General features: G+C 38.9%; 2 protein-coding genes across 4 annotated transcripts in view; both read right to left on the minus strand.

The window, feature by feature from the left end:
• Positions 1–18,271, minus strand: part of LOC101898218 (tumor necrosis factor alpha-induced protein 8-like protein) — a 161,494-nt gene that overhangs the window by 113,824 nt on the left and 29,399 nt on the right. The gene's annotated exons all lie outside the window — the stretch shown is intronic.
• LOC131804318 (uncharacterized) lies at positions 247–15,756 on the minus strand. Its single transcript, XM_059127008.1, has 2 exons — positions 13,698–15,756; positions 247–13,639 (listed from the first exon to the last, which is right to left on the minus strand). Exon 2 carries the CDS (start codon positions 5,342–5,344, stop codon positions 3,845–3,847), a length of 1,500 nt encoding a protein of 499 aa, XP_058982991.1. The 5' UTR covers positions 5,345–13,639; positions 13,698–15,756; the 3' UTR covers positions 247–3,844.

The raw sequence follows: 18,271 nt of genomic DNA on the forward strand, positions 1-18,271 counted from the left end.
TTTCCAGCAATTCTATCCCTTAATTAAAATAGTTTTCCCCAAGGTCTTCAAAATAGTGGTTTAAACTGTAATTACATCTTTATTTGAAGTAAAACGCTTGCCGGAAAATATTTTTTTGTTTTTTTTGATTTGGGAACAAGTATGTCATTGGAAGCTAAATCAAGAGAATAAGATGGGTGGTCAAGCGACTCGTACTTTAATTGGTTGATTTTAGCCATTTTTAAAACGCTCTTATGCGCTGGTGCGTTGTTTTGATGTTTTTTTTTTTTTTTTTTAAGCCAGGACGTTTTTCTCGAATTTGTACATTTAATTGCCATAACCTTACCAGCCGATTGAATTGTTGTTTCCTTCTTTGGGACACTTCCTCCAGCTTCAGTCCACTGTTTGGATTGTTCTTTTGTCTCTGGATATAGTGGCGGATCCATGTCTCATCTACAGTTATGAAACGACGCTTAAAATCCTTTTTTCGCTTAAAACGATCCAAACAGGCTTGAGAAATGTTCATTCTTATGCGTTTCTGTTCGACTGTTAACAAATGTGGCACCCATCTTGCAGAAAGTTTTTTCATCTGTAGTTCTTCATGGATAATTAAATGGACTTGATCATTTGAGATGCCCATGATATTAGCAATTTCACGCACTTTTATTTGTCTATCATTTAATACCATATCATGGATTTGACACACACATTCACAATATCATTATGAATTTCTTGTCCCGATAAGAAAGCATTTCTAATTTTTCACTGTAAAAAATTGCGGATGCGTCTTTTTTGAACACCTGTTTCTACATGGAGGAGTTGCCAGATCGAAACAAAATTTAACATGTATTCATAACAGAGATGGAAATTTCCAAAACACTTAACTGTTTTCTGTTTATTTCGCGCTTTTTGTGTTAGGCTAAGAAGTTTCCGAACTGCCCTCGTATGTGGTATTTTATAGTACAGTCCATAAAGTTTATTGAATATCCGCCTTGACGGAGGTGATCCAAAATCTTCTATTGCATGGTCTTCTACGATCTTCAAATGATCATTAAAGGACCCACAATTGGTATCGATCCCTGTCCCTGTAGTGCTGATTTCCTTAAGGTGTAAGGATGCTAAGGGTTTAAACATTTTGACTAGTTATTATACTGATGTTAGGTTTGGCAGTATGACAGGCAGATGTTACGTGCATCTTCGTCAATTCGTGCCCAATACGAATTGAGACGACTGCACCATCCTGAACCCAATTGCGCCAAAACTTCAATGAGTGGGGGTGGACGTCATTCATATTATAATTATTGATGGCATCTCTGACTGCTTCAGTTTGAATGCCAGTCTGGTCTGCCTGATAGGCTTCTTGATCTATAGGCTTGGGAAACTACCACACCTTTGGGAACTACATGTTTCACTGTACGGAGTTTGGACTTCTTGTTCCGGAATTCTACGTACGACTGATGTCCACACATATCAAAGAGTGCAGCGTGGTTGACTATATAAAATGCCTTTAGTTATTCAAGAGCAACCACTACTGTTCTATGGCACGGGTTGTTCTGGTTGAGTCCTCGACTAATATGTGTGGATATAGCGTGCAATACTGTTGTGGACGGAATCTGTGTTGATGGTTGGCCACTGGACAGCTTTCTCTGATGCTTGGCAGAAGTAAAGTCTCAAGAGTCTTTGATACTACCGACAAAAGCGAAATTGGTCTGTATCATTCGCCTTTCGTGGTATCATTACCTGGCTTCAGTAGCGGGACAATCAGGCCCATTTTCCAGACTTCGGGAACGATGTGAGTGGCTAGCGGCAGGTTGAGAGCTTTTGTCAGGTACTCCACTCCTTACGTATCCAGCTGTTTCTATTTATTTACTTCAAAACTGTCTTAGAGTGCTTAACATTCTTTTTAATTTATGATACTTATTTTAGGAAAATATGACTCAGACCGCTTCCACATTATTGTCACCCCCAACAGACCATCCCATCTGATGTACAGGTAGCAGATAGGTGTTTCTCGCTATATACGTGCTGGTCGAATACCTGAAATAAGACCAAATTTCTAAGCAGAGGCAGCGGGATTTGCAAATGAGCAAGATGAGCTTAGCCGTACTAACCCTAATAACCCCAGAGTCAGGGAACTTACTCCGGAGGTAAACAGGTTAGTCGTACCATCAGTACCGGATAGAGTAAATTGTGTGCAACGGTTAAGTCGCTGTCGAACCCTGGAAAAAAGGATGATCGAGCATCTGTCTCATTTAAAGGCGTAGAAGACAGATTCAAAGAGGTGTGCGTGTTATTTCAACCGCCAATTCATAGAGTACCCCGAGAGTGACAGGGCTAAGAGAAGAATCCTACGCCGTGTACGATCTTTTCCAGCCGAGAAAGATTGGTCAAAACGGGATCTCTACAGTTTTCGAGGACATTTAACGAACCGCCTTCCGGGCAAGTTTGAAACGTTGGATTGTAAACTGCATTTGTGGACGCCAGTCGTACATGAATTTCGGAAACAAGAAGTCGAGAAGTCGAGTCGAGTCGCCTCCAGACGGCATAGAGCTAATAACGTACGCAGATGATGGTTCGCTCGTGGCGTCCGGACCCAGCATAGATGACATATGTGATCAGTTAAATGCGTACTTAGTTGATCTAACCGCCTTTTCCACTGCGAGGAATATGAAGATATTCGCCACTAAATCGATGTCCACTCTTTTCACCACATGGACTGCGGAGATGAGGCTATCTTTGAATGTGCAGGTCGATGGAGTGTAATTCCGACAACCAACTACGCCAAGGTTTAGGAATCACATTCGATAGCCTTTTCAAGACGTCCGTGCATACTACAGCTATCTGCGATAAGACTAGAAGTAGGAACAAGGTTCTCAAGTCTCTTGCCGGCAGCACTTGGGAAGCTGATAAGGAAACCTTGTTGACTTCTTACAACGCTATAGGCCGGAATGTGGTAAACTATGCGGCTCGGTGTGGTCCGCCAAAGTTAGTGCTACGCAGTGGAAAAATATTCAGTCCTGCCAGAATGCCGCCCTTAGAACCGCAACAGGGTGCCTCCTCATGACACCTGTCGACCATCTGCATGAGGAGGCGAAGGTTTCACCATTACGACAGCATAATAAATTGCTGTCAATGGGTGTTACCGACAGAGCCATCCGAATCACCATCTGGTGGATAGGCAACCTCCACGCATGCACGTAAGGAAAGACTTTCATGATCTAAAGAGAGAGAGGTACAAAGGTATAAGAGCCTCTAGATCAACAGGCCTAACGCGGTCTCAGAAGTTATAGAAGGATATAGAGTGAATACTGTATTAGGAGACCATCCCCTCCCATAGCAGCTGAAGAGCGAGAGCTGTCCCGACAAACCCGAATAGTTTTGGCTCAACTAAGATCCGGATGGTGCAGCCGCTTCAATTCCTATTGGTCCCAGATCGACAGCGATGTGCAGAATATCTGCCCAGCTTGTGGCATATGACCACATTACACCCTGCACCTTTTTCGCTTTATATTTGCAATGGATTTAGGGTCCTTAGAAAGCACTTTCGGAACCTGGAAGCTTCATTGACATCTTCTATGGACTCAGTAAAGCAAACCCAAGATTTCCGTTAATCCTTTTTGATCTCACTATTGTACTTATTGAAAATCGACCTAGACGCATCGCAGTTTGGTCTTGTTGGCCCTGTTATTTAGGCGTAAGCTTGCATTCCTAAGACCAGCAAGGTGCTTAGACCACAAGACTAGTTGGTATTTCTTGCCAGGAAATGCAAGTGGACATGCCTTTTCATAGCATTGCAGTAAGATTTTTGTTAAGAAATTCACACTCAAGGCTAAGTCCACCTGTATATTGCCTTTGGACTTCAGTCTCAATATAAACGTACTCTGTAAGCCTTCCTTGGATCCCTATTGGGTTTTTGATGAATGCCTTCTACCAATACTTCGAATGTGATCTTCCGATGGTCTGGACATTCGGAGTATACTTTCCAGTTCAGTATGAGCGATTCATCCACTTTAGTTAGGGTGATATCCATGACGTCGTCCCTATCCTTGTTTTGAAATGTAGCCTCGTTCCCCCTATTACATATTTTTAGATTATGTCTAAGAATAAAATCAAAAACTGTCTCATCTCTTGCATTGGAATCCTTATTGCCACATTGAAAGTGGTGCGCGTTGACGTCACATCCAACGATGCGACTGCCTTTGCTTCCCGGTTCCGCGAACAGCTTCTCTATTACTTGGCCCGGTGGGTTTGGGGTATCCGATCCACCGATGGTAGTGGCACCGGTGCCGACAATATTTTCCTGAAGGGAATCTCCTCTAGGGAAACCGCCGCCAGCTCGCTTCCTTCCCAGAGTCCGTGGAAGGCAGCCACTGCGGTGACGAGGAAGTTTTTGGATTCCACGTTTTCGTGTGGGATCTTCCCCAAGGAAGACCAGCTCTCCACCGAATTTCGCTGATTTTGCCTTCCGGCTCAGCACGGACATACAGTCTAAGAAATTTCCCCCTCGTGTCGCTTTGGCTTGAATGTTGTGGTTTGTTGGACGGGTTTGTGGCCTTAACAGGTTTGGGGACTGTTTTGTCAGCTTGCTCTGGTCCAGCAGAAACCTTTTTGCTGACGGTCTGAGAGGATGACGCAATAGGTGGAAGCGGGGGTTTACCCGTTGCAGGTTCCTAGTTCCATCAACTGGAATGTTCCTGTCCTCCGAGGGTGCGTCGACGAGCGTGCTCACTCTCTTGATAATGTCGACCAGGAGAGAGGCAAGATCCTTCTCAAGTGAACACTTAGGCAGTAGCGGGTGGTTCTTTTCGAACTTCCTCACTGCTTTCAGGTTTGCCCTGATTAGGGTCTTTTCCCTCTCCGTCACCTGAGAGAGGTCAATGGATTTTTTATAATAATTTACAGACTGTCTGTAACCCTTCTTAGAATTTGCCTCCTTTGGTCCGGAGTCACTGCTGTTGATAGGGATGTTGGAGGGTATACTACCCATTTCATCACCTTCCGCATCCAACAACACACCAGCAAGCGTAAAAGCGACTATAACTAACAACACGCCGGAAACAATACCAGACAAAATGGGAAAATCGGCGCAACAATAACCAACCGCAGGGCCGGGGTTCCATGACACCGGATTGACCCGAAACAACAACACTCCAGTTTCGCCAGCGGCTGCCAACCCAGCGTATACACGTTCTTGTTTGCTTATTTTTCTGTTTTGGGAGAAGCACATCCACGAATGCTCGCTCTGGATTCTTTTGGTCCGCGCCGGTTCTATACGGTTTGCCAAAACATCATCCACGACAGATAAGTCTCGGTGCGATGTTGCATCGTGCTGTACCAACATAGTTCCCAGTGAGCCCACGACCATGTCATCAACTTCTGAGTTGTCGCAGTCTCCAGAACAGCAACCTTCATCGTAGCACCTAACGCCACATATTGCTGTTCAAATTTATTCTTGCAATTCAATTGTAACGGACTCGGAAAATTGATGAGATAGTAGATTTTACAAATCGGAGGCATATTAAGATTGTAGCGGTGCAGGAAACCAAGCTCAATGAAAATTGTAGCTTACAACGTTGCAATGGTTACAACGTCTTGAAGAAAGATCGCACCACAAGTGGAGGTGGGGGACTAACGTTCCTGTTACACCATTCTGTTCAATACAGACCTATCTCAATTGAGCTAGTTTCTAGGGACCCATACATGGAATGTACGGGGTAGAAACAAGTAAAAAAGCAGTAAGTTCGGCCGGGCCGAACTTTGAGTACCCTCCACCATTTAGAACAAATTTGAAAATTTTCGAAAAAGATAACATTCGCCAAAAATTCTGTTAACATTTTAAAAATACCGAATATAGCCGTTATATTAGGGCCTGTACGATGTGCACCTACATAGGCATTGTTTGTCACAAGCCATTACCATATTCAAATTCGAAACTTGAAATAATCGGTGAATAATGTAGCCAACATCATCAAAATACCGTACATAGGGAGGTACCGTTATATAGGAACTATACGAAGACCTGGACCTGCATAGACAACTTTCTGTCACAAGCTGTAGTTTCCATTACGAACTTCAAATACAATATCTCAAACAATTTCGGTGAGTATAGTACATAAAATCGTCAAAATACCGAATATAAGGAGGTACTGATTTATGGGGCCTATACGAAGACCTGAACCTGCAATTTTCTGTCACAGACTGTAGTTCCTATTACGAACTCTAAATACGTAATTTGAAACTACTACGGTGAATAATGACGCTAAAATCATCAAAATACCGAATATTTGGAGGTACCGTTATATGGGGGGCTATACGAAGACGTGGACCTGCATAGACAATTTTTTGCCTTAGGCTGTTGTATACATTTCGAACTTCAAACACCAATTTTGAAATAATTCGGGTAAATAATGTCGCTAAAACCATCAAAATACCGAATATAGGGAGGTACCGTTATATGGGGGCTATACGAAGACGTGGACTTGCACAGACAATTTTCTGTCCCAGGCTGTAGTATCCATTTCGAACTTCAAATGCCAAATTTGAACCAATTCCGGTGAATAATGTCGCTAAAATCATCACAATACCCAATAACGGGAGGTACCGTTACATAGGGGCTATATGAAAACGTGGATCTACATGGCCCATTTACGAACTTAACCTGCCTACTGGCAAAATAAACATGTGCGCAAGACTTTAGCCTTCTATCTCAATTCGTTCGAAAGACAGAGTGATTACAACAGACAGACGGACAGACAGACGGACATCGCTAAATCGTCTTAGAATTTTACGCTGGTCAAGAATATATATACTTTGTTGGGTCAAAGATCATCACTTCGATGAGTTACAAACGGAATGACAAAATGAATTTACCCTCCATAGTATGGTGGAGGGTATAAAAATGGAAAATAGACTGGACAATCCCAATTTATTGATGTCTACCATAAATTTTTGGTTATAAAATAATAGGTAAATATTGTTTGCCTATGTTTAATTTAGAATCGTAAGTTCATTAATTTCCTTTGTCGTCTCCACATTCATTTATCCCAATAAATCTACCATATTTTTTTGAATACAAAATTAAAACGTTCGTGTTTTTATTTTATTTATTTTACACGGAATTTCGGCTTTAACATTATTTGGTCCAATCAAGCCGGATACGAGCTACTTGGTATCGTTGCCTAATTGGATTTTTTTGTTTGGTTCTTCCCAACAGCAACAACGTCATCATCCCCCATCAACATCTATTTACATCGGCATCATCATCATTTACATCGTCATCAACAAAAGGTAGGTGTGCAGTGTTTTTTTTTATTGTGAGCTCGCGAAACAAAATAATAACTATCGAAATTAATAACAAAACAAAAATAAAGATCGTTAACCTATTCTTTTTTACAACAACAACGGCCGCTTTGCAACGCGTCGCGTATTCCCTTTGTTTGTCCGTCCTTCTCCCGTTCTCTTGTTTATTAGTCTCGGACGGACATAGTGATCAGTGGAAAAAAAGAATATTTTTGTGTTTAAAAAATAATTATTAACAGGTGAATTTTGTTCCAAAAGTCAGTGGATAAAATTTAAATAAATTATTTTTAATAATAATTGTGGTGCAATCGGTTTTTAAATGAAAATTTGAATAATTTTAATAAATAAATATAATAAATATTGCAATAGCATCCACTCACTCTAGTGTTCGTTCATATTCAAAAAGAATAACAAAAGAAAAAACACCACCAAACTCCAAAAATCACTTGTTCATATTTTCTATTTTTTCACTGATCCATCATACATAATTATATTTACATATTTACGCGTGTGACATATGTACGCTCGCGATCGATCGTCTGTTGGATGTTTATACTAAAGGGCTGCAAATGTGACAATTTTCTCTCTTTATGCCATGGAGAAAAAACGCTCGTCATGTTGTGCCCTGTTTGATCAAACGCATAACAGCACGTGACATCCAACCAAATGCTCGATGTCTCGACATGTCGGTCACACTCAAACCCATCGTCATAAGATGCAATGACCAATAAAAGGGAATGTTGAATAGTGTGTCATACAAAAATGTTCTATCAAAAAAACAACAATTATGAAACAATTGCCAACGAAAAAGACACACACGCGATGAAGGGAAAACGCAATCGCTACCTGCTTTCCGATATGTGAAAAAAATAATTTTTTGTAATAAAGAATTTCTTGGCGAATACTAAAAAATTAAAGTTACTTCTAATTGGTCCACACGAGACATTCACATTTCCTGGTTATTGTTAATCCTTTTTAAAAAATTGTTCAATTCTGTTATTGAATGAGAGTCAAATCTCTGTCCACAAACTTTAATTTTAAAAAAACACTATATGTAGATAGAAAATAGGCAAACAATATTTACATCTTTTTTATGACCAAAATTTTATGATAATCATCAATAAATTGGGATTGTTCAGTATATATTTCATTTTTTTCTATTCATTTGTTGATGTCAATGCACATTTTGTTATTGAACTCAATTTTATATTTACGCGGTATTTGTTACTTCAAAATTACAGCACACACAAAAAACACAGCCTCATCGTCGAAAGTAACACACACACACTCTCTCAATTTAAGCACACGTACACAAATGACACACAATTTGACGATGACACGGTTCGATGTTATCGTTGACACCCTGCATTTATGGAGAACACCATGCAAATATTCGAGTCAGCCATGCCACGATCGAACCTTAGACAATGGCACATATGAATCAAAATGGGGGATGTTGTTGGTTGTCATTGCTTTTCAAATACATAGCGCATGATTGAGTAGACAAAGTCAGTGTGTCGAAAAAAGCATAATTCATATAATTCGTCTTGTGCAGGCCTTTAGTTTATACATACATACGCCAGTTACATACATATGCTTGGTTAGGCAGCCGTCGCTCGCCTAGTTTTTTATTTCCTTTTTCTTTCTTCTTTGTTACGTGTGCGCTACACCATTCGGTTCGGTCGATGGTGGTTAGTTCATACGTTGGTACAAAGGTGAAAAAATTGTTATATATGATAATGGTGTATATGTGAACAAATTGTAATTATTTTGGAAATAATTAAATATCGTGCACTGTACAGTCCGCATTGGTCGATTTATTGGTCGCTTCGTATAAATAATATACTTTTTTAATTATTTTATACGAAAATGAATATTTTTGAAATAAAATTTTTATTTTTGAAAATTTAGTTAAATATACATTTTTTATTTAACATTTTATATATGTTCTATACACAAAAATTTAAATATTTTTTTGTTTTTCGCAATTTTTTTTTGCATTTTTTCGATCAAATTTTTGGGAAAAAAGTTTGTTTTTTGATTTTTTTTCGGACATTTCGGTCACTTTTGATTGGTTTTTGGAATTCCATTGCAATTTCAAGAATTTGATTGGATTTTTTGTCAGAAATTTTACAGTTTTTGATCATTTTGGTAATTTTTGTGCCATTATTAAAAAACCTTCGTTGATTTTCTTTAAGAATTTCGGGAAAATTTTAGCATTTGGGGAAGTTTTATTAATTGTTTTGGTAAAACTTCATATTAGATTGCTGTTGGCATACATCTTTTTAAGAATTCTTGGAAATTTTGGTCGATTTTAATTCTTTTCTAGAAGAAATTGGTTTCTCTTGTGAAGAATTAGGTCGGGTTCGTTTAAAATTGAAGTTGTTGAATATTTTTGCCTAATTTTAAATAAAATTGTTCGATTTTGATTCTTTTCTAGAAGAAATTGGTTTCTCTCGTGAAGAATTAGGTCGCCTTTTTTGAAATTTGGAGTCTTTTCATCTTTTTGTCGGAATTTGTGCAAAATTTGTTTGATATTTATTCTTTTCCAGAAGAAATTGGTTTCTCTCGAAAAGAATAAAATCATTTGGTAAAACTAAATTGAATATTTCTGATCGCCTACGGAAATTCTTCGTTAACATTTCGAGTTTCTCTTCAAAGAAAGTCGTCAACATTTAAAAAATAAAACTTTTAAATATGTCGTATACTTCATTGGACAGCTTTATCCGGGTTTCGGATACCTTCGTCAGGTTCGTGGAACAGGTTCGGGCAATGAAACCAGAGGAAATTAACCTCTGTGCATTAGAAGTTCGTAGCGCCGAGCTAGAAAAATATTGGAAAAAGACCCAGGATGTCTTCGATACATGTATACTCTTCTTGGAAACGTCTGAGGACTCCACTAAAGAAATGATCGAGTCCGCTGATCATAAATATGAGGTCGTGCATCAGGAATATATGAAATGCTTAACAGATATAAATAATAGGTTGTTAGAATTTCGCGGTTCGAGAAAATCGCTGAACTCCTCTCGTAGTAGTTCAGTAGTCTCACTTTTGCAGCATCCCTGTAATACTCCTCAAGAATTACAGTCTTCTGATGTAGCTTTAGAGATAGCGAACCCTGCTACATATACTTCTCAGGAAGTAGGTAAGACTAGCTCCCCAATGTCGAATATTGGGAATCCTAGTGTTCATCAGAGTTTAATTGATCCTTCAAATAATGACATTATGCATAGTTTAGTGCTTCCTCCGTGTGATATAGATGTTTTCGAAGGAGATTTTCAATCTTGACCCACGTTTAGAGACCTTTTTAGCACGGTGTACATAAATAATTCGCGTTTAAGCGATATAGAGCGTCTTTGCCATCTTACGCCCAAAACTAGTGGAGAGGCTCGAGAAATTATCTCGAGATTTCCGTTGACTCACCGCAGTTTCGGTCTTGCGTGGAAAGTTTTAAAAGATAATTATGACAATCCTCTGTTACTTGTCCACAACCAATTTAAAATTCTTTTCGCTTTACCAATATTACAAAATGAATCCGCATCGGGATTAAAAACCCTACAACGTGGAATTAATGCTTGTTTGTCGGCGATGTCCATCTATGACATCCGTACTGAAAATTGGGACCCATTTTTGGTTTTCTTGTGTCTTCAGCGGTTACCAAAAATTACGCAAACGTTGTGGGAACAAAGCGTAAAAGACAAATCGGCAATATCACTTTGGATAGATTTGGATAGCTTCTTGAATGAAAGGATTCGAACTTTAATGTGCTTGCATGATATGAGGGGAAGTGATCAGGCAACAAAATCTGTTGTAAAAAAGGTACAAACACATATGACAAAATCGAAGTCATCGGATAATTTCAAATCCCCCCCAAAATAGCTCTTGTATTCTTTGCCCGCAACATAATCTTTTGCTTTTTGAATGTCCTCGTTTCAAAAATATGTCGATCTCCACAAGATTTTCTATCATTAAGCGTCGTCGCCTATGTGTGAATTGTCTGAGAAATGGTCACGAGGTTAAAAATTGTATTAGCAAACATCGGTGTTCTAAATGTGGTAGAACACATCACTCATTCTTGCATAGAACTGATTCTTCGCCTTCTAAATCATCTTCGGCCCCAACCCCTCCTAATAGAAATAGTAATAACGTTTTAAATCGTGCTCAAAGTTCTTCGGTCGATCCAGCAGTTCCTGCTACATCGACTAATGGTAATTCCCGACAAGTATTTCACGCGGCACAAAATAAATCTGTGCTTTTAGGAACCGCAATGGTGAACTTAATTCATTGTGGAATTTCTTACCCAGCTAGGGCGTTGATAGACTCTGCTTCTAAATCGTCCTTTTTATCTGAGCGGCTCTAGAACCGTCTAAAACTCCCAATTTCTTCAACCAATATTAGTATTTCGGGCGTTAATTGTGCAATTTCGGCACATTCACGCAAAGTTTGTTCGATAACAATTGGAAGTCCTTGTGATTCATCGGTCTTGTTGGAAACTAATGCTTTAGTATTGCCACTTGTTTCTGGAAATTTACCTTCGTTCACCGTCTCATCAGATTTTAGGTCGCATATTCCCAATATTCGTTTGGCTGACATTAATTTATTCGATTCACGTCCAGTAGATCTGCTGCTTGGGGCAGATTTATACCTTAAAATCTTGTTGGAAGCTTGTCGTTCTATTGTGTCCGGATCGTTGTTAGCACAAAATACAGTTTTCGGTTGGCTTGTCACTGGGCCGATTCCATCGTCGGTAATTCAAACCTTTGCTACCACAATAAATGTTGAAGAAGAGGTTTCGCTAAACAAAACTTTGCTTCGATTCTGGGAGTTAGAAGAGCTTCCTAAACGAAAAATGTTGTCCCCCTCTGAACGCCTTTGTGAGGAAAACTATGTCCGAACTACGCATAGATTATCTGACGGTAGATACATGGTAACCTTGCCCATACGAACTGACTTAGATGCAGATAGGTATTTAGGAGAATCTCGGGGTAATGTCCTTAAGCAGTTCATTCGGAATGAAGCATCTCTTTTGAAAAAACCGGAGGTTAAAATTACGTACGATCAAGTTTTGACTGAATATTTAGAACTCGATCATATGAAGTCAGTTTCTGCTGACAGTCTTGACAGCCTCTCTTGTTATTTGCCTCATCATCCGGTAATTATCCCCGAAAAGCAGACAACTAAACTTCGTGTTGTCTTCAATGCTTCGAATAAAACTTCTAATGGGAATAGTTTAAACGATATTTTACATGTTGGACCCACTTTACAACTCGATCTTGTTCTTCTGATACTTCGTTGGCGAGTATTCAAATTCGTGTTTAACTCGGACATAACCCAAAGGTATCGGAAGATACGAGTAGACCCTCGGCACACTCCGCTTCAAAAAATGCTCTATAGGGACTCGCCAACAAAGCCAATTCAATTTCTCATTCTTTTCATCAACCTTTACAGATATTTTGGACAGATATTCGTCATTTGTAAAAGGTATTCGGGCCTTCGCTTACATGCTTAGATTTTTGCGTCAAACACATTCTCGGTATCGAGGTAAATATTATTACTCTCAGAAAAAGATTACAACTTCGGAATTTAATGAGGTTCGCTTACGGTTGATAGTTATCACTCAAAAGGTCCACTTCGCTAAAGAGTACAAGGATTTGATGGATAAAAAACCCGTGGCACACTCGAGTCATTTAGTTCCACTTAATCCAATGCTTGTGGAAAATGGTGTCATGTGCATGAATGGTCGTTTGGCGCGGTCACCCACACTTTCACCCTCAGAACGTTGTCCAATAATTCTGTCATATAAAAGTAGGTTCGCTAGACTCTTGGTGGAATATATTCACGTCAAGAGTGTTCACGGAGGAACACAGCTGATGCTTCGTATCTTGAGAATGGAATACTGGATTCCCAGAGTAAAAAAATTGATTCGCTTTGTCATTCGTCATTGTAAGGTATGCATTTTAGATAAAAAGAAACGCTGTAGTCAAATAATGGCCGCTGGTGGACTTTGCTGGTCCCTTTGAGATAAAATCGTTTTGTGGTCGGGCTTGAAAAATTACAAAAGGATATGTTTGTGTATTCGTTTGCTTCTCGACCAAGGCTATTCATTTGGAGGCAGTATCGGATTTGTCCACTGCCAATTTTATAGCCGCATTACATCGCTTTATAGCGCGTCGGGGTTGTCCAGGTACTATATTTTCGGACAATGGCACAAATTTCGTAGGAGCTTCACGTGAAATCGACCGGAATGATAGTCGTTTCATTCGTGAAAGTTGTGATTCAGCATCAGAGGCTCTTGTTCAACAGGGTGTCGTATGGAAACTCATTCCAGCTGGTGCACCACATATGGGTGGTCTATGGGAAGCTGGAGTGAAAAGTTTTAAGCAACATTTCCGAAAACATTGTTGAAATCTTCGGTTTACCTTTGAAGAAATAGCGACAGTAATTAGCTCGCATAGAGGCTTTTTTGAATTCGCGGCCGCTTTGTCCTATGTCAGACGATCCGGGTGAATTAGCTTCCTTAACACCCGGTCACTTTCTTATTGGTGCGCCTTTACTAGCTCCTCCCGAACCCATGGTTAATGAACCACCGATCTCGCTCGTGAATCGGTTTAGAAAAGTCCAAGCGCTTGCTCATCAATTTTGTATCAGATGGAAGGAGGAATATCTCAAAAATGTGCATATGCGGTACAAGTGGAAGTATCCTGAAAGGGAAGTAGATAGGGGTGATTTAGTCGTTGTTCGACAAGAAAATCTACCACCGACCTCATGGAAGTTAGGTCGTGTTATAAATGTTTATCCCGGTGTAGACGGACATGTTCGTGTCGTGGACGTTCGTACGACAAACGGCGTTGTAAAACGGCCGATAGCTAAGTTGGTCATTCTGACCGACCAATCGACGAATGAAGAAAATTAAACCATTTTTTCTCTTAGTATAATGGATGCCACCAATATGTTTGAAATCGAACTCCTCTCGAAGATCGACACCGTATTAGAGAGAGCGGACGAGATATCTGGTACCAAAAGGCGTACTACATCCGAAGCTGTTGAGGAACTGGTTAAACCTATTGCGGCCGTAAAATTGTCGGAGTCGGTAACAGAATCCGTAACTGCGGATTCAGCGCCGTTACCTACCTCCCAATTATTGGAATCCGTAACTGCGGATCCAGCCCGCGGAAAACCATCAGAATCCGTAACTGCGGGTTCATCCGTATTGCCGTATATCGCGGAACTTGCATCTAGGGGGCCAGATCCCATAACTGTGGGATCTGTAGTCGTATCGTCAGCTCGGCAAATACATCAGAGTCCGTAACTGCGGGCTCCCCGGGCACATCAATCGTGAATCGTAACGGGTGTCGGGTTTGCTCTCGCCGGCATGCTCTTGGTACATGCAAAGAATTTGTTGCTATGTCTGTAGAAGCCCATATACAGGTTGTCAAAACGCATCGGGACTGCACACGATGTCTCACAAAGGACACCAACGGAGGGAGTGACATAGAAAGAAGGTCTGCTATAGATGTGAAGGTGATCATCACTACCTGTTGCACGATGATCCTAAGGATCACCATTATTCGTCCCGGAGTCGAAAAACTACAAGACCCCGTCCGTACCCAAGTTCCGAGTCTCGTCCGAACGAAAGTCAAATATGTGCGTCAATGGTTGACCACTTAAGACTACCTACCTCCAATTTGGATGGAGTTCGTTTTTGCCGATTTTCGGCCACTTCCGTTTATGATCCGACACAGTCGATCATTGTTTCGGCTCGAGTGACAGATCTTCGCCACGTTTTCACGCCGAAGGAACCAATTTCCGAAAAACTGAAGGAGTCGTTCCTAGGTTTACCCCTAGCAGATCCCCCCTTTTACCGACCAAGTCGTGTCGCTTTAGTCCTAGGTCCTGATGTGTATGCTAAAGTCGTCACCAGTCGAGTGCAAGTCTCCCCAGGATTGCGTATCGCCCATTATACAATATTTGGATGGGTATTATCGGGTGTTTGTTACACGTAACCGTAGTATATGTTATTGAATTTGAAAATATTGAAAAAATAAGCTGTCCTTCTTTCCTTTGCTATCATCATTTGTTATATATTCATATATCTGTAAAATGTTATTATGTTGGTCGTGTTACAACATTAATAATGTTGCAAGGGGGTGGCCAATGTTTAATTTAGAATCGTAAGTTCATTAATTTCCTTTGTCGTCTCCACATTCATTGTGTTTGAGACTTTATCGAATGCTATACTCGTTACAATCTGCATATTCCTTTTTGTTACAATATTGAACTGTCAAATGCAGATTCTAACGAGTATAAATTTGCCGCCGACGCCTCTTTTCGACATTATAAAAAGTCACTCTTGTTCTCGCTGCCAAACCAACCAACAGGTAATCTGTCCTACACCTTTTTCTAATTTATTAATTTATCCCAATAAATCTACCATATTTTTTTTAATTTAAAATTAAAACGTTCGTGTTTTTTTATTTTATTTATTTTACACGCAATTTCGGCGGTAACATTATTTGGCCCAATCGAGCCGGATACGAGCTATTTGGTATCGTTGCCTTATTGGATTTTTTTGTTTGGTTCTTCCCAACAGCAACAACGTCATCATCCCCCATCAACATCTATTTACATCGGCATCATCATCATTTACATCGTCATCAACAAAAGGTAGGTGTGCAGTGTTTTTTTTTATTGTGAGCTCGCGAAACAAAATAATAACTATCGAAATTAATAACAAAACAAAAATAAAGATCGTTAACCTATTCTTTTTTACAACAACAACGGCCGCTTTGCAACGCGTCGCGTATTCCCTTTGTTTGTCCGTCCTTCTCCCGTTCTCTTGTTTATTAGTCTCGGACGGACATAGTGATCAGTGGAAAAAAAGAATATTTTTGTGTTTAAAAAATAATTATTAACAGGTGAATTTTGTTCCAAAAGTCAGTGGATAAAATTTAAATAAATTATTTTTAATAATAATTGTGGTGCAATCGGTTTTTAAATGAAAATTTGAATAATTTTAATAAATAAATATAATAAATATTGCAATAGCATCCACTCACTCTAGTGTTCGTTCATATTCAAAAAGAATAACAAAAGAAAAAACACCACCAAACTCCAAAAATCACTTGTTCATATTTTCTATTTTTTCACTGATCCATCATACATAATTATATTTACATATTTACGCGTGTGACATATGTACGCTCGCGATCGATCGTCTGTTGGATGTTTATACTAAAGGGCTGCAAATGTGACAATTTTCTCTCTTTATGCCATGGAGAAAAAACGCTCGTCATGTTGTGCCCTGTTTGATCAAACGCATAACAGCACGTGACATCCAACCAAATGCTCGATGTCTCGACATGTCGGTCACACTCAAACCCATCGTCATAAGATGCAATGACCAATAAAAGGGAATGTTGAATAGTGTGTCATACAAAAATGTTCTATCAAAAAAACAACAATTATGAAACAATTGCCAACGAAAAAGACACACACGCGATGAAGGGAAAACGCAATCGCTACCTGCTTTCCGATATGTGAAAAAATAATTTTTTGTAATAAAGAATTTCTTGGCGAATACTAAAAAATTAAAGTTACTTCTAATTGGTCCACACGAGACATTCACATTTCCTGGTTATTGTTAATCCTTTTTAAAAAATTGTTCAATTCTGTTATTGAATGAGAGTCAAATCTCTGTCCACAAACTTTAATTTTAAAAAAACACTATATGTAGATAGAAAATAGGCAAACAATATTTACATCTTTTTTATGACCAAAATTTTATGATAATCATCAATAAATTGGGATTGTTCAGTATATATTTCATTTTTTTCTATTCATTTGTTGATGTCAATGCACATTTTGTTATTGAACTCAATTTTATATTTACGCGGTATTTGTTACTTCAAAATTACAGCACACACAAAAAACACAGCCTCATCGTCGAAAGTAACACACACACACTCTCTCAATTTAAGCACACGTACACAAATGACACACAATTTGACGATGACACGGTTCGATGTTATCGTTGACACCCTGCATTTATGGAGAACACCATGCAAATATTCGAGTCAGCCATGCCACGATCGAACCTTAGACAATGGCACATATGAATCAAAATGGGGGATGTTGTTGGTTGTCATTGCTTTTCAAATACATAGCGCATGATTGAGTAGACAAAGTCAGTGTGTCGAAAAAAGCATAATTCATATAATTCGTCTTGTGCAGGCCTTTAGTTTATACATACATACGCCAGTTACATACATATGCTTGGTTAGGCAGCCGTCGCTCGCCTAGTTTTTTATTTCCTTTTTCTTTCTTCTTTGTTACGTGTGCGCTACACCATTCGGTTCGGTCGATGGTGGTTAGTTCATACGTTGGTACAAAGGTGAAAAAATTGTTATATATGATAATGGTGTATATGTGAACAAATTGTAATTATTTTGGAAATAATTAAATATCGTGCACTGTACAGTCCGCATTGGTCGATTTATTGGTCGCTTCGTATAAATAATATACTTTTTTAATTATTTTATACGAAAATGAATATTTTTGAAATAAAATTTTTATTTTTGAAAATTTAGTTAAATATACATTTTTTATTTAACATTTTATATATGTTCTATACACAAAAATTTAAATATTTTTTTGTTTTTCGCAATTTTTTTTTGCATTTTTTCGATCAAATTTTTGGGAAAAAAGTTTGTTTTTTGATTTTTTTTCGGACATTTCGGTCACTTTTGATTGGTTTTTGGAATTCCATTGCAATTTCAAGAATTTGATTGGATTTTTTGTCAGAAATTTTACAGTTTTTGATCATTTTGGTAATTTTTGTGCCATTATTAAAAAACCTTCGTTGATTTTCTTTAAGAATTTCGGGAAAATTTTAGCATTTGGGGAAGTTTTATTAATTGTTTTGGTAAAACTTCATATTAGATTGCTGTTGGCATACATCTTTTTAAGAATTCTTGGAAATTTTGGTCGATTTTAA

This window comes from Musca domestica, unplaced genomic scaffold, assembly GCF_030504385.1.
Source record: "Musca domestica strain aabys unplaced genomic scaffold, Musca_domestica.polishedcontigs.V.1.1 10, whole genome shotgun sequence".
Taxonomy (NCBI): Eukaryota; Metazoa; Arthropoda; class Insecta; order Diptera; family Muscidae; genus Musca; species Musca domestica.

Bases quoted from the DNA above. Each gene is read 5' to 3' on its own strand.
- LOC131804318 (XM_059127008.1), bottom strand. From the start codon at position 5,344: ATGGTCGTGGGCTCACTGGGAACTATGTTGGTACAGCACGATGCAACA.